Source organism: Hemiscyllium ocellatum, chromosome 13, assembly GCF_020745735.1.
Source record: "Hemiscyllium ocellatum isolate sHemOce1 chromosome 13, sHemOce1.pat.X.cur, whole genome shotgun sequence".
In the NCBI taxonomy this organism is placed as follows: Eukaryota; Metazoa; Chordata; class Chondrichthyes; order Orectolobiformes; family Hemiscylliidae; genus Hemiscyllium; species Hemiscyllium ocellatum.
The window spans coordinates 33608802-33626481 of NC_083413.1; the positions used below are offsets into that span (position 1 = coordinate 33608802).

Below are 17680 nucleotides of genomic sequence, written 5' to 3' on the forward strand. Positions count from 1 at the left end.
CTCTCGTTATCTAATTTTTGAAGCTTCCCATTTTTCAGCCATCCCTTTACCTGAGAACATCTGGCCCCAATCAGCTTTTGAAAGTTCTTGTCTAATAATGTCAAAATTAGCCCTCCTCCAATTTAGAACTTCACCTTTTTAGATCTGGTTTATTCTTTTCAACACTATTTTAAAACTAATAGAATTATGGTCGCTGGCCCCAAAGTGCTTCTCCACTAATACTTCAGTCACCTGCCCTGCTTTATTTCCCAAGAGTAGGTCAAGTTTTGCATGTTCTCTAGCAGGTACATCCATATACTGAATCAGAATTTTTTTTGTACACACTTAACAAATTCCTGTCCATCTGAACCCTTAACACTATGGCACTCCCAGTCCATGTTTGGAAAGTTAAAATCCCCCACCATAACCACCCTATTATTCTTGCAGATAACTGAAATCTCCTCACAAATTTGTTTCTCAATTTCCCTCTGACTATTAGGGGGTCTATAATACAATCCCAATGAGGTGATTATCCCTTTCTTATTTCTCAGTTCCACCCAAAAAACTTTCCTGGATGTATTTCCAGGAATATCCTCCCTAAGTACAGCTGTAACGCTATCCATGATCAAAACACCACTGCCCCTCCTCTCTTGCTCTCCTTTCAATCTTTCCTGTAGCATTTGTATCCAGGAACATTAAACTGCCTGTCCTGTCCATCCATGAGCCATGTTTCTGTAATTGCTATGATATCCCAGTCCCATGTTCCTAACCATGCCCTGAGTTCATCTGCCTTCGCTGCCAGGCCTTCTGGCATTGAAATAAATGCAGTTTAATTTATCAGTCCTACCTTGCTCTCTGCTTTGTCCCGGCCTGCCCTGACTGTTTGATTCGCTTCTTTTCTCAATTGTACCAGTCTCAGATTCTCAGATTGGTCTCTTTCCACACTATCTCCCTGCCACTCTCCCCCCACCCACTTACTAGTTTAAATCCTCCCGAGCAGCTCCAGCAAGTAGTATTAATCAAATTTGTACAAATCACAGGAGTCAAGTGGATGCACTCTTTTTGAAACCAGGAATCCAACACAAATTCTTCCAAGTTTTAAACTACTTTTGGATATAAATAGAACAGATAGCTGTTATTTATCTTCGTATTGTGAAAGTAAACACTTCAGAAAATTGAATGAAGCATGCAAATTTCAAAGACTACATACCTAATACCTTGCTGTTCTTGCTCAATGTGCTTGATCTGCACTTGAAGTACATCCATGTGAATTTTGATTTCTTCAGTCCTCTCTTTCATTGCTGTCTCAAGTTGAATTTTTCGCTTTTCTAAAGATAATACATCATCTGCTTTGTTATGCAGCATATCGCGCAGACGCTCAACTTCTAACTTTAAAAGGTTATCTTCAATCATTAAATCCTAAAGAACAAGTAGAAAAGTCATCATTGTTGTGAAAACCATTTCATTGTTCATGAGCATAATGAGCATAGCTAAATCCACCCATACAAAATACTAATTGTCCCATGATTTAAAATTGAGTATTTTATGACAGCAATTTGTTTTTGACCAATAATATGTAAAACATACTAATAACTTCAACTTGAGCCACAAAAATAAATATAAAAAGTATTATAAAGTCTAATAGTAGAAGTTTTTATAAATGCTCTAAGTATTGACAAAAAGATATATTTTTAAAGTGTTCTAGTTTGCAAGGATCAGGTCAAATGCAGGAATACCAAATTTCAAACAATCACAGTAATTTATGTGACAGGAGATATGGGAACAGACAATTTGACAAGTTATTTGAACTGACAAAGGGAAACCATAGCCTGTACAAATTTTTGCTAATTTAAGAAAGGTGCAAGACTTAAACTATTTCAATCACATATATTCATTCTGTGTATGAATGTATGTGATTGCTTCTGGCAAGCATAAATGAGCCATGTTACAATTTTGACTAATTATTTTAAATTGGTTGTTCGTGGAGCTATTAATATGATCATGATTGTTAAGCAGGTCCGCCCCAATCACAGGATCACATCTAACAACAGTATGATATGTTTTGCATTTTTCAACCTCAGGCTAGTTGATTGTGGTTCACACTCTGCATTATAAACAACTGAAGCAAGAAACCTTTTGATCCATCATCCAATTTCTTCCGTCTTGTGGAAGGATATGGTGGCACTGGAGGCAGTTCAGAGGAGGTCTACCACATTGATCCCAGGGATGAAAAGGGTGTCATATGAGCAGTGATTCACAAGGAGGGGGAAATCCGATTGAGATATATAAAATGCTAAATGGGATCAATAAGGTGGACACTGAACAGATGTTCGCCCTTGTGGGACAGTCTCAAAAAAGAGGTCATATATATCAAGTGAGAGGAGGTAGGTTCAAAACTGAAATGAGGAGAAACTACTTCTCTCAGAGGATTGTCAATCTGTGGATCTCACTGCTTCACGTGCACTGGAGGCAGAATCAACCAACAGATTCAAGAAAGAAATAGACACGTTTCTGATGAAAAGTGGGAAAAAGGGCTATGGAGAATCAGGGATGAGATGATAAAATCAGGCATGATCTTGTTAAATGGCACAGCAGGCTCAAAGGGCTGATTTTTAAAAATTCATTCACAGGATGAAGGTATTCTTGGCTGGGCCAGCATTTATTGTCCATCCCAAATTTCCAAAGAGGACAGATAAGAGTCAATCACATCACTGTAAGTCTGGAGTCACATGTAGGCCAGACCAAACAAGGACATTAGTGAACCAGATAGGACTTTCCTAATAATCGTCAATGGATTCACGGACATCATTAGACTCTTAATTCCAGATTTTTATTATCTTCAAATTCCACCTTCAGCTATGGCAAGATTTGAACCTGGGACCCCAGAACATTACTCAGGTGTCCAGCTTAACCATCCAGCAATAATGCTACTTGGCCATTACCTCTCCTGAATGGCCTCTTCCTGCTTCTAATTCCTATGTTCCTATTTCTGGGGTGTATGACCTACATACTTGACAATTATAGGACATAGAACATTACAGCACAGTACAGGCCCTTTGGCCGTCGATGTTGTGTCGCCCTGTGAAACCAATCTGAAGCCCATTTCACCTACACTATTCCTTTCTCGTTCATATGCCTATCTAATGACCATTTAAATGCCCATAAAGTTGGCGAGTCTACAACTGTTGCAGGTGGTGTGTTCTATGTCCTACTACTCTCTGAGTAAAGAAGTACCTCTGACATCTGCCCAAAATCTATCACCCCTCATTTTGAAGTTATGCCCCACTGTGCTAGCCATCATCCTCCAAAGAAAAAGGCTCTCTCTGTCCACCCGATCTAACCCTCTGATTATCATATATGTCTCAATTAAGTCACCTCTCAATCTTCTTCTCTCAAATGAAAACAGTCTAAGTTCCTCAGCCTTTCCTCGTAAGACCTTCCCTCCCTACCAGACAACATCCTAGTAAATCTCCTCTGAACCCTTTCCAAAGCTTCCACATCCTTCCTATAATGTGGTGACCAGAACTGCATGCAATACTCCAAGTGCTGCCGCACCAGAGTTTTGTACAGCTGCAGCATGACCTCATGGTTCTGAAACACGATCCCTCTACTACTAAAAGCTAATACACTGTATGCCTATCAATCTGGGTGGCAACTTTGAGGGATCTATGTACATGGACACAGATTTAGATTAGATTACTTACAGTGTGAAAACAGGCCCTTCGGCCCAACAAGTCCACACCGACCCGCCAAAGTGCAACCCACCCAGACCCATTCCCCTACATTTACCCCTTCACCTAACACTATGTGCAATTTAGCATAGCCAATTCACTTAACCTGCACATTTTTGGATTGTGGGAGGAAACCGGAGCACCTGGAAGAAACCCACGCAGACACGGGGAGAATGTGCAAACTCCACACAGAGAGTCATCTGAGGCGGGAACTGAACCCGGGTCTCTGGCGTTGTAAGGCAGCAGTGCTAACCACTGTGCCACCGTGCTGCCCAAGATCTCTCTGCTCATCTACACTACGAAGAAACTTACCATTCACCCATTGCTCTGCATTCCTGTTACTCTTTCCAAAGTGAATCACCTCACACTTTTCAACATTAATCTCCATTTACATCTCTCAGCTCCGCTCTGCAGCTTATCCATGTCCCTCTGTAACCTACAACATCCTTCAGCACTATCCACAACTGTACTGACCTTAATGTCGTCCGCAAATTTACTAACCTGTCCTTCTACGCCTCATCCAGGTTGTTTATAAAAATGACAAACAGCAGTGGACCCAAAACAGATCCTTGAGTACACCACTAGTAACTGAAATCCAGGATGAACATTTCCCATCAACCACCACTCTCTGTCTTCTTTCAGCTAGCCAATTTCTGATCCAAACCACTAAATTGCCCTCAATCTCATGCCTCTGTATTTTGTGCAGTAGCTTACCATGGGGAACCTTATTAAATGCCTTACTGAAATTCAATACACCACATCAACTGCTTTACCCTTATCCACCTGTTTTGGTCACCTTCTCAAAGAACTCAATAAGGTTTTTGAGGCACGACTTACCCTGCACAAACCCGTGTTGACTATCCCCAATCAACTTATTCCTATCGAGATGATTATATATCCGATCTTTTATAATCCTCCCCAACACTTTACCCACAACCGAAGTAAGGCATACTGGTCTATAATTACCAGGGTTGTCTCTACTCCCCTCCTTGAATAAGGGAACATTTGCTATCCTCCATTCTTCTGGTACTATTCCTGTAGACAATGATAACATAAAGATCAAAGCCAAAGGCTCAACAATCTCCTCCTTGACTTCCTGGAGAATCCTCAGATAAATCACATCTGGCCCAGGAACTTATCTATTTTCACACTTTCCAGAACTTATTCTTATGCAATATTGCTCAGTTGGTAGGTTTAACATTTTTTATACTATTGTCAGCATCCTGTTAATGGAAAATAGCACTTATGTATCTTCTCTTTTAAACAGTCAAGTTCACAACCTGTTTAACTACTTGGGAACCATACACAGGCAGAGGCCTTTGTCATTGAAAACTGGTCACCATTTCACAGATGAAACAGTTACTTGTTGCCAGACTAATATCCATTTGTATACTGCCGCCTGACTGCAGCCCATCGGTAGCTAGGCTTTCCCCACTGCTTGAACCAACAGCTGTGGAAACAGCATTTATGAGTGTCAAGTAACATGCATTTTTCTAAAAATGGTGCAATAGGTCCTCGACAATGCTTGATTTTTAAAATAGTTATTTTCCCATCTCGGTCTACAATCAAAAATACAGAAAAAATAATTTTTAAGCAAGTCTTTACAATATTTCAAAGCGGTCTTGTTTTTCAGAATTGTGCTGTTAAGTTTAAAAATTACCAATGTCAGAAGACTGTTAAATAGAGAGTAGTGGTTGAACAATTAAGTTTCTGACTCAAGGGAAGTTATGTAGTGATGTTCTCCATAGGTTGTTATTTGGACAGTACTCTTTTTGATAAATGTTTGGCAAGTCCATATCTCAAGCTAATATCACTTCTGCTACTTAGCCATGTAAGAGCAGTAGGGAGATTGAAATTTCACAATTAGTTTAATTATAATCCCTCAATGTATATTAATCAATTAACCTAATATTCTATTACTCTGCTGAACTGTAACCTGTGTAGATCTTATTAGTTTAATGTGATGTGACTCTGTTTTGCCCTACTTGACAAAGAAATACACCGTGGGATTTTGAACAAAATGAACGTAACACACAAATGAGTTAATTATAGGACAAATGCCGAGAAGTTCCTTTTTTGCTTATTTTCATTTCGTATTGTAAAACTTCACGGAAGTTGAAGTAATTCTTGTCAAACCAGGGCAGCAACTTTGTGAAAGTACTGTGGTTCTTTCTTTACAGTTCAGGTTCGGGCACAATGACAAAACTCAGTTTCTCTCTCCAACAACTCTGAGTCATCTGCTTCCAAATGTACTAATGTGACTCTATTAATTTCAGTTTAAAACTTTGTATACACCTTGCTCACTACAAGCTGCTGCTCCTTAACTCCAAGTTACAACTCACAGTATGCTCAATGATGTTACTACATTCTGAGTAGGTGAGATTCATTTCTAAAACAAAAACAAAATTGCTGGAGAAACTCAGCAGGTCTAGCAGCATCTGTGGAGAAAAAAACAGTTAACACTTCAAGTTGATGAATATTCATAAGAACTGATAGCAGCTAGGAGGTTAATTTCTAATTTTTTTTTAATTCCAAAAATATACCTTATTCATAGAAAGAAATCTTTGGTACCTGTACAGTTACTAGAGCCATTCATATCTATACTTTCTTAACTTACAGAGAACAAATTAAGATTTTGATGTTCACCATTCTCTATATTTGCAGCCAACCTCTTGGCATTTAGCTGCGGCATCAGCCTCAGCTGAAAAGCTGCCCCAAGCTTCAGCAAGTCCCTCCGCACATTGTCCTGGACCATAGAATATGCCAATCTGCCAACTCAATCAGGGTTAACTGCTTCAAATAGAAGACCAACAAGTTTTGGGCAGACCAAAGAGCAACTTCACTGAGTTGATGGTCCTCCAGGTGCAGTTGATGTTCGTCTTGGTGTGCATCCGGGGGACAGAACATAGAACATGGCGTCACATGTCACGGAGCTGCTCGGGTCGAATCTCTACACACACCACTTCATTCCTCTCCAGACTTTCTTTGCATAGGCACATTCCAGAAGGAGGTGTGTGACAGTCTCATCCTTTCCACATCTGCTTTGAGGGCAGCATACGGTGGCGCAGAGTCCAGGCATGCATAAAGGATCTCACAGGCAGTGCCCTTCTCACCACCAGCCAAGTAACGTCTTGGTGCTTGGTTAAAAGTTCTACTGATGAGGCATTCTGCCAAATTGCTTTGACAGTCTGCTCGGGGAGCCACTCGATAGGATCCACCCTCACTTCCCGCTGGGGCTCAAGGATGCTACGTGCTGACCACCTCTTGATGGATGTGTAGTCAAAGGTGTTTTCCTTCAAAAATTTCTCCACCAAGGACAGGTGATATGGAACGCTCCAACTACTTGAAGTGTTCCGTGGTAGCGAGACCAGGCCCGTCCGTTGCAACACCGGGGACAGGTAGAACCACAGTGCATAGTGACACTTGGTGTTTGTGTAGCGGGGATCCATGCACAGCTTGATACAGCCACACACACAAAAGTGGCCATCAGGGTGAGGGTAGTGTTGGATGTGTTTTTTTAACCCCCTTTGTCCATATATGGTGTCCCATCAGACACAGTCCATCTTCAATCTCCACATGAAGTGAAAGATGGCCCGGATGACTGCTTTGGGGGAATTGGCCAGACTTATACCACGTACAACACTGAGAATAGCTCACACCTGATGACCAGGTTTTTATCCACCATGGAGTGCGACTAGTGCTCCCATCTGCCCAATTTCTGCCTCACCTTAGTAACACACTCTTCCCAAGTCTTGGTGCAAGTCCCAGTCCCTCTGAACCAAATCCCCAGCACCCACAGGTGGTCTGTCCTGACAGTGAAGGGGATAAAGGATTGGTCGGCCCAAAGCCCTTTCGCACTGGTCACAGATGCACATGAGTCTGTGCACCGACAGTGGATCCGAAAAGAGAACAGCGATGTTATCTATATATAGGGAGGCCTTAACCTGTCAGGACCCGCTGCCAGGAATTGTCACCCTTCCCAGGCTAACATCCTTCGTGATGGACTTGGCAAATGGCTCTGCACAGCATGCAAACAAAGGAGGCGAGAATGGGCAGCCCTGCCTGACTCCATATCTGATTGGAAAGCTTCCTGATTCCCACCTGTTGACTGAAACTACACTAATCATGTTGGTGTAAAGCAGTCAGATACAGTTGGAGATTCCCTCCCTGAAGCCCATTTTGGAGAGAACCTCTCTCATGTATGTGTGTGATATTCTGTCAAAGGCTTTCTCCTGATCCAGGCTGATGAGGCAGGTATCACTCCTCGGTCTGCACGTAGGCGATTGTATCCCTGAGGGGCATAAAACTCTCAGCGATCTTTCTATTCTAATTGGTTTAGGTGTGCTTTACCATATTGTGAGAACTTTTGGCTTTAAAGGGTTAAATGTGTTCACTCTCAACTTATTAAACCTTTTCAAAGTAATGGAATATAGAATAAAAAAAAGCTAGGAGGAGATTTATTGTGGAAAAAGAGGGTGAAAGAAAATAGCAGCTGTAAGGCTATATTGGCTTTTTTAAAATTCAAGTGTCTTAGAAGAAAAACAATTACATTTGACTAAATGTAATCTTTATAAAAGAGTTAACATTATAAGTGTTTACATTTGCAACCATATATTCCTTTAGAATTTTATTACTTAAGACTATTTGAATAGGTGATTGAATGCGTCAGAATATCTCACTACTTTACCTTTTAGACACTGTTTATTATGCACATATACTTTATCGATACACTGCTTCACTTTTAAATATGGTCGATTTTGTAATTTGTCTGTATTAATATCTAGGGATTTTTTTTTGTAGTAGTGTTATTTAGTTTTAAGGTAATATGCAACCTTTCCACTTGGTTCTGAAGAAGACAGACCAAACTTGAAACATTAACTCTGTTTCTCTTTCCATAGATGCTGTCAGATCCACTGCATTTTTCTAGCATTCTGTGCTTGTTTCAGATTTCCAGCATCTGCATTATTTTGCCTTTTTTTCATAAGAGAGCATGGAGTTGTACAATATGGAAATAGAACTGTTCTTTGTTTTAAAAGTAAAAGCAACTCACTCCAAGCATGCACAACCACAGATGGGAAGAAGGAGTCATCTAACAATAGCTTATAAAAAAAACAAAGTCATTGATATGTGCAGTGATTTAATGAGGAACTTGCACTACTTATGCAAAAAACCTGAGACGGTGAGCTCAGAGAGTCAATCATGAAGACCTGCTCCCATTTCTTATGTTCTGATGTAAGTCAAGTTTTGACTTTGTGTACCTTTACTTTGCATTGATTCTGATTTGTGTTTTACATGAAATAATGGACTGTTCAGATAAAAAGGTAAATTTCAATTTAAATAGTTGTTCCAAAATGAACCTAACTAACATTCTCTGCAGACATATGGGATCATGAAGCTATTGGGTTCTAAAACAAGGATTGCTGGACCCAGAACGTTAACTCTGATTTCTCTCCACAGATGCTGCCAAACCTCCTAAGATTTTCCAGCAATGTTTGTTTTTGTTTCTGATTTCCAGCATTGCAGTTCTTTTGATTTATTATTTTCTGCAACAAATCCCCACTGTATGTCAGGAGAATATTCTTGGAAACCATGCAAACAATGACCTATTTGTAAATGCCAAACTGTATTTGCATATTACAATTCAGTGTGCACTTTCGATTTGTGCAGGTGCTTGCTTTCCATTTGTGTGGTGACACACAGTAATTTAGAAATACATATATACTTATGGATTATGAATATTGGACAGTGGAACTGTGTGCACATTACTGGATTGAGAAGGCATTTATCATGTGATTTCTTGGAAAAAGTCATGAATGTTGAAGAACTATGGGCTATTTGTTGTCACTGGAAAAGCAAATTTTAGAAAAAGAGATAATCTGAAGCTTTCAAAAATAGACAAGAGATTTGTCTTTATGGACATATTGGCTTGGTAAACAAATTCAAAGAAGAATCCTAAGGTCTGTGTGACTGCAACTTGCAACAGCCTCAGGAGTATTGCTTTCTATTTGGCTACAGACTTGGGAACTATTGCCGGTTAGAAGAAAACTAACAGGATGGAAAACCTCTTCCCCCTCTCCCTCTGAGTAAAAGCTAGCTCTGAAAGAAATCATGTGAAGAGATACCTTTGGAAAGTATTTTCTGGAAATCACGGAAAGTTACAAAAATCATTATCTTTGATATCCTCAAACTCTGAAAGCTGAACTGTTAGTCAATCTAAAGACCTGAGTCGAAAAGACCTTCCTCCTTAATTGAAGATTCTATTCATTCTGTATCTGAAAGGAACTTGATCTCATTGACAGGGAACCAAATGAACTGAAATAAACTCTCATTCTACCCTTTTAATTTGGACTCTAGATCTGCTGGGATGTTGATTCTTTTCCTTTTTCCCCAACCATTATACTTCTGCAGACCTGTCTTAGCCTATTTGTGTGTATGTGTGTTTAGTAGATATAGTTTAATTCTGTATAGCAGCTTAGTTGATAACAAATTTTGCATATTGTCTAAATTTTATTTTAAATAAATTATTTTCTGATTTTATTTTCTAGTGAAATTTTCTTTTGTTCCGGGTAACAATAATAAAGAGAAGGCAGTTATTAATTTTTGTGATTAAATATTTATACCTTTGTAACAACTCATGGAGTAGTAGGGCCTAATTATCCGATGCACCCCTCTTGTCAGACCAAACAACAGTGAGAACCACATGTGTGTCTTGGCTCTTTGTTTCCTTGCTCTGAGAACATTTTCTGTTTTGTAAGCCAATGTAGCTATTTGGGTAATAGGATCACAATTTACAGGTTTATGCATACATTGCTACTCGCTTTTCCAAGTGTCAAATGTTCACTGCCTTCCAATCCCTTTCTTGATTAAAAGAACCATTACATCTTCATATGGCTTGTGTTCCATGAATGATTACATCTATCAAAAATTCCTGCCATAGTATTTCACTGTCTTGTCATGTCATGCATCATGTTTTGGAATTTTCATTTGTTTCACATTATGTCAAGCCTCCTTTCTATTATTGTATTATAAGCTATACCTTGTTTAAGTTAATACTTTCTTTTGAAGTTTTGGATTCACATGACTGCTACATGTTGGAACCAAAAGCTATGCGAAACATCTAATCCTGACAATAGAAATATATGGTTAAAAAAATTATTGTGGTAAGCTTTCATGTCTTGGTATTGAGAATATCTCATTCTTCTGAATTTTGTAAAAAAAATACAAGGGTTCATACATAGGCATGCACAGTAGCTGTGCTTCTTTCACCCCATGGGAGTCATCCCATATAGATGCACATGTCACCTCTGTTCTATGGCCTTCTCAAATTACTGTGTTTTATCAGCAGTTGCAGGCCTTAATGTCAAAGCAACATTTCCCTCCAGGCATAGGCATTTTCTGCATTGGCTGCATTCTTCATAGTATTACCATAATGACTAACATTTATAAAAGTCAATTAGCTCTTCACGATTTGACAAGACTGAAAGGACTATAATTATTAGCAGCCTATCATAATGTGCTAATTAAATTGCACTTTTGGAAGCCTTTTCTATTATTTTACTGAAGTTGCAATGATTTTGGAAAAGATATGGGTTTATATGACAGCAAAACAGGATGCCAAGCTATGAATTTCCTTTTTGCCTTGTAGCACTCTTGAATCACATGGAATAAAGTCAGTGTCATCTCAAGCCTGCATTAATGCTTGACATTGAGTTGGTTGTTCTAAGGTGTAAAAGTAACCTGAGTAACTCAAGATTTTTGTGACTACTTTCTTCAAATAAAATTGGAAATTCTCAATGATGCCAAGTCACAAGTACATCAGTGACATCTTGTAATACAATTGTACCATGCTATAGTAATTAAAATGCAAATAAAATTACAATATGCTGGGAGAGATAAATCTCTCCTTATTGCTCTATGATGAACTATCAACGTGTTATATTTCTGAGGACTGTTACATAGTGCACTCAGTTCTTCACCTGATCTGCTCATACAAAAATACCACCAATATGTCTCCTGTTCCACCACGGGAGCTGAACATCCTTGACCATTCCTACACAACCATCAAAGATGTCTATCGCTCCATATCCTGTCTACACTTTGGAAAATCAGATCACAGTGCTATGTTCCCCCTCCCAGCCTACAAGCAGAAGTTGAAATATGAGGACCTAGTATGGAAAATAGTGCAGTGCTGGTCTGAGGCAGCGGAAGAGCTTCTGCTTGGAATTGGTGGACTGATCCACAAACAAGAATTCAGTGGTCAACCAGGATGAGTATGCTACCATCAACATGGACTTAATTAGCAAGTATGTAGAGGACTGTGTGCCAACGAAGGCCATCCATATATTCCCCAACCAGAAACTGTGGATAAACTAGGAAATCCATTGCCTATTGCAGTATTAAAGTCAGATGTCTTGGACCTTGACAAGAAATCCAGATACAACCTCTGCAAGTCAACTAGAGATGCCAAGAGGCAATACCGAACTGAGTTAGAGACCCAAACTAACCACAAGAACATCCGACGTCTGTGGTAAGGCCTACACAACATAACGGGCTACAAAATGAAGCAAAACAGAATAGCAGGTGAAAATACATCTGTCGAGCAGAAGGTTAATGAAACAATGTCTCTTGCCCCGATAGCCCCGGGTTCCTTCAGTCCTGTTCCTTCAGTCACTGCTGCAGACATCAGATTGACATATGGAGAGTGAACTCATGGAAGGGGACTAGCCCAGATGGAGACACCGGCTGTGCGCTCAAATCCTTTGCAGACCTGCTGGCGTGTGTGTGTGCTGATATCTTTAACCTCTCCTTGCTACAATCTGAAGCCCCCAGCTGCTTCAAGAAGACCCGCATCATCCCGTTTCCAAAGAAAATGCATGTAACTTGGCTTAATAACTACTGCCCAATGAATCTGACCTCCATAATTATAAAGTGCTTTGAGAGGTTAGTCATAGCCTCATAGCCTGCCTCAATTCCTTGCAATTTGGCTACCAGTGCAACAGGTCCATGGCAGACGCCATTGCCCGAGCCTTACACTCACCCCTGGAACATCTGGATAATAAGGATATCTACATAAAGCTTCTACTTATTGACTACAACTCTGCCTTCAACACCATAATCCCAACCGAACTGATTTCCAAACTGCGAGACCTAGACCTCTGCAATTGGATCATTGACTTCCTGACCCACAGACCTCAATCAAGGTAGACAACAACATCTCCTCTTTGACAATCCTTAACACTAAGACCTGGATGCATACTCGGCCACCTACTTTACTCTCTGTACACTCGTGATTGAGTGACCAAATTCCGTCCGAACTCTATCTGACAACACCACCATTGTCGGCTGGATATTAAAAAATACAAAGTAGAATACAAAAAAGAAAGAAAATGCTTGGTTACAAGGTACATAGATAATAATATCTTCCTTAATGCCAGAAAAACTGAAGAGCTGAGCATCAACTTCAGGAAGCAAGGAGGAGGACACAACCCTATCTACATAGATGGAGCTGAGGTGGAGGTGGTCGAAAGGGATTAGTTCCTAGGAGTGACAATAACCAACAATCTGTCCTGAACCACCCACATTGATGCGATGGTCAAGAAGGCACAATGCATCTTCTTTCTCAGAAGGAAATTCAGCATATCTGCAAGGACCGTCACCATCTTTTACAGGTGCACCATAGAAAGCATTCTACCTGGGTGCATAACAGCTCAGTATGGCAACTGCTGTGCTCAGGACTGTAAAAAACTACAGAAAGTTCTGAACACAGGCCAGACCATTACGCAAACTGACCATCTAGCCATTGACTCCAACTACACTTGTCATTGCCGCAGAAAGATAGCCAACATCATCAAAGACTCCTCCCACCCTGGTCATAATCTCTTTCAACCTCTTCCATCAGGCAGAAGATACAAAAGCTTAAACAGAGGTACCAAGAGGATAAAGAACAGCTTCTACCCTGCTGTTATTAGACTTCTGATGGACCTCTCAAATTTTAGATCTGATACTGATCTTGCTTTTTGTACACCTTCTTTGTATTCCTCGCACTGTTCAATCACCCTGTGAACTTTGTGTCTTATGATCTGCTGTACTGCATGTAAAACAAAACTTTTCACTGTACTTAGGTACATGTGACAATGTTGAATTATTTGATTTGATCTGATTTACTAATGTGAGCAATATTTTTGCCTACTTACATTGAATCCTTTGTATCCATGAAATCATGAATCCGCCTATCCGTGCCAAAAAACAAGTAACAACAAAAATCAACGTCCGTGGGCAAAGGTTGCATATCCATGATTTTTAACTTATTTTAACTTACTTTTAAACAAGTTCCACACTTGCAAATTTTATCATTCACAGGGGTTCTCAGGAATGGAACTCTCACAGATATGGAGGAATGACTGTATATCTTACTTGTTCAGCAAGTTTGTTCTTTTTTAGCTCCTTTTCTCCAGTGTCAATGTGGAGATGGATGTCTTCGATTTTACTGGTCAAATCAGTTTTCTCTTCCTTGCATTTGTCCAGCTGTCTTCTCAAATGATGTGTGTCATTCTGCAGATTGGGAAACAATTGTAAACTGAGAGAAATATGTGCATGTAATGAAAAGTGTTGGGCCAATCTACAACTTTTAAAATTTTCAGTCTTTCAAAAACAATCATTAAACTGGAAAATGACTTTTAAAATTTGCTAAAGTTAATAACTAAAGACACAACAGGTTTAATTGGAAGCACTAGCTTTCAGAGCGCTGCTCCTTCATCAGGTGGTTGTCGTCAGTGAAGGAGCCGCGTTTCGAAAGCTAGTGCTTCCAATTAAACCTGTTGGACTATAACCTGGTGTTGTGTGATTTTCAACCTTGTCTAATCATGTCTTGTGATAACAAAGACACAAATGAAGATTTCAACAGCAGATCAGCTGAGATGGGGTGAAGTCAAGAAATGTTATGGAGGTGGAGATGGGTAATGATGAGGAGGATATTTCATGTAAAATTATCTTGAATTAAATATGGAACTGAGGTTGCAAACAGTTTGGTTCAACATTTGGGGAGAAATCTGGATTTGACAGCGAGGTAACAGAGTCATAATGTAATCATATTTGATTTAAATATGTTTTTGATATGGTGACTAATCAGAGGGATTTGTCCTTTAAAAGGTAAGAGACGATTCAGTTGTCTTGCACTCTGTATTGGTTCATATGCAATTGTCCTTTCTGTAGTGGTTATGTTCTCCTTAATTGTATTTAATAATATGAAAAATTTGGTATGAATGCAAGCAGTGGACATTGTGTTTTGATTCTCTCTCTGATCCATAATTTGACATCTGGTAATTTTAGATTATTTTCCTGGTGCAGACTGGAAAAGTATGAGTTCATAATGACATCATTTAGAACTCCATCAACAGAAAGAAGAGGAGAGGTCTTTGATCCCCATCATGAATTCTCTTCCTAGCTGGTTCCTTCATCATTAGTTATCCAATATTCTGGATAACTAATGTAACAGCACTATAGGAGTTTATTCTTCACATAGTAGTGATTCAAGTAAGTGATTTACCACCATTTTCTTTAGAGCAATTAGAGATGCTGCCCTAATAAGCAAATCCACCATATTGGATGAATAAAGATATTATATTGATTTTATTACTTGCAACTTCATCTGTTACTGTTCATTCAGTAACAGCACAATCCTGAAGACTGCTTTAGAACAATCAGCAGTCGGGATTTAAATGACCGAAAATAACAAATGCTGGCGATTGCAACAGGTCGGACAGAATTCATGAGAGAGAGCAAGTTAATGTTTCGACTCTAGATGGCTCTGATAAAGAATCGTCTAGACTCAAAACATTAGCTTGCCTGGTCTCCATGGATGCTGTCTGACCTATTGTAACCACCAACATTTGTTGTTTTCAGTACAGATTCCAGCATCTACAGTAATTTGCTCCTTCTGGGGTTTGAATTATTTTGTTCTTACCAATTATTCAAAGAATATTGATAAAGTATTCAGCATAGTCTTAAGTCACATTTCATGTGTATAAAGGAAATGTTTGACTATGACAAATGGGGGTCCATTACAAGCAGTGAAAATTTATAACAGGGAATAGGGAAATGGAAGAGAAGCTAAATGATTAATTTGTATATTCCCCTGAAGAAGACATGGAAATCTTCCAGAATTAGAGATGCAAATATCTCAAGAGAATGAGGAGCTAAAGGAAATTAGAATAACTATAGGAACAGGAAGAGGCCATTTAGCCCTTCAAGTGTGGTTTGCCATTCAATATGATCGTGGCTGATTATCCAACTCAGTACCCTATTCTTGCTTTTGCCCTATATGCTTTGATCCTTTTAAGCTGAAAAACGGCATTTGGTTGTACTGGAGAAATTAATAGGGTTGAAAGTTGCTCAGTCCCAGGGACCTGATAGCCACATTTCAAAGCGTTAAAGGATGCAGCTATAAAAAATGCTGATGCAGTGATGAGATTTCAAAATTCTATAGATTCTGAATTCCTGCAGATTGAAGCTTGCAAATGTGACTGAACTATTGAAGAAGTGAGTGGGTGATCTGTTTAGCCTTCTATCAGCAAGTGAAAATGGTACAGTTAAAGGATATGATAAATGGAAACTTAGTAATGATCTGGTTGGGCATAGTCAGCATGGATTTCCAAATAAAAAATGATGTCTTATGAACTTGAGTTTTTTGAGGATGTTACTATCAAAATGATAAAGGGGAGTTGATGGGTTCTGCATACTTCAATTCTCAGAAACCTTTTGATAAAGTTCCTCACAGGAGATTGTTTAGTAAAATCAAAAGTACATGGGATGGTAAGTAATGTACTAGCATGCTTTAAGAATTGGCTAACAGACAGGAAACAGAATAATATAACGAACAGGTCATTCTCACATTGGCATGCTGTGACTAGTGGGGGCCCAGCTGTTCACAAGAAATATCAATGATTTCGCTGTGGAGACCAAATTAATGTTACCAAATTTGCAGATGATACAAAGCTAAACAGGAATGTATGTTCTGAGGAAAACATAAAACAGATTCAGAATGATTTGGACAGGGCTTAGTGAGTGGACAAGAGCAGGGCAGATAGAGTAAAATGTGGAAAATGTGAGGTTATCCACTTTTGTAGAAGGAAAAAGGTTGGAAAGTGTGATTTCCAAAGGGATCAAGGTGTCCTTGTCAATAAGTCACTGATGCAGGTGCAGTAATCTAAAATGAAAGCTTTTGGAATGTTAGTCTCTGTTGCAAGAGGATTTGGTTACAAAAATAGTGAAGTTTTGCTTCAATTATATATAGATGTGGTTAGATTGCATTTGGAATACTGTGTTCAGCTTTGGTGTCCTTACCTCAAGGATATTATTAATGGAGGGTTAGGGTTAGTGTTGAAAATTGAGATCAATGAAGGTTCATCAGAGTTGTTCCTGGGATAGTAGCAATGCCTATGAATAGATGTGGGGTAAACTGGGCTTGTATAAACAAAATTTTAGGAGAATGAGAGGTGATCTCATTGAAACCTACAATATATGTAAAGGGATAGAAAGGGTAGATGCACATAAGATGTTTCCCCTCAGTGGGAAACCCAGAACTGGGGGAACAATTTTTAAAACAAAGGTGATGCCATTTAGGACTGAGATGAGGAGAGGCTGTCTTCATCAGAGTTGTGAATCTTTGGAATTCTTCACTCCAAACAACTTTGGCAGCTCAGTCTGAGTACATTTAGAGATTTCTGATTTCCAGTGATATATTGGAAATAGTGTGAGTAAAAGGCAGTGAAATGTTTGATCAGCCATGATTGCATTAAATGGCAGCATAAATAGCCTACTCCCATTCTGAAATCCAAATTTTACTGTATAGCATTATTTATCTATGTTTACCAATCCATTCTAATGAAAAACATAATCAAAGCATGATTTATTCAAATAGCAGCACAAAATTAGACACTAAAGGAAAAAAGGAATAAGATAAAAATTTGAAA

The 17680-nt window shown here is 39.2% G+C and overlaps 1 protein-coding gene across 1 annotated transcript in view; it reads right to left on the minus strand.

Annotated features, from left to right (window-relative positions):
• The window catches only part of ccdc39 (coiled-coil domain containing 39), a 138090-nt gene that overhangs the window by 55755 nt on the left and 64655 nt on the right, over window positions 1-17680 (minus strand). The window contains exons 12-13 of the mRNA XM_060834446.1: window positions 14124-14261; window positions 1190-1398 (exon numbers count right to left, since the gene is read on the minus strand). Coding sequence (XP_060690429.1) covers window positions 1190-1398; window positions 14124-14261 — 347 coding nt within the window. The remainder of the gene's footprint in view (window positions 1-1189; window positions 1399-14123; window positions 14262-17680) is intronic.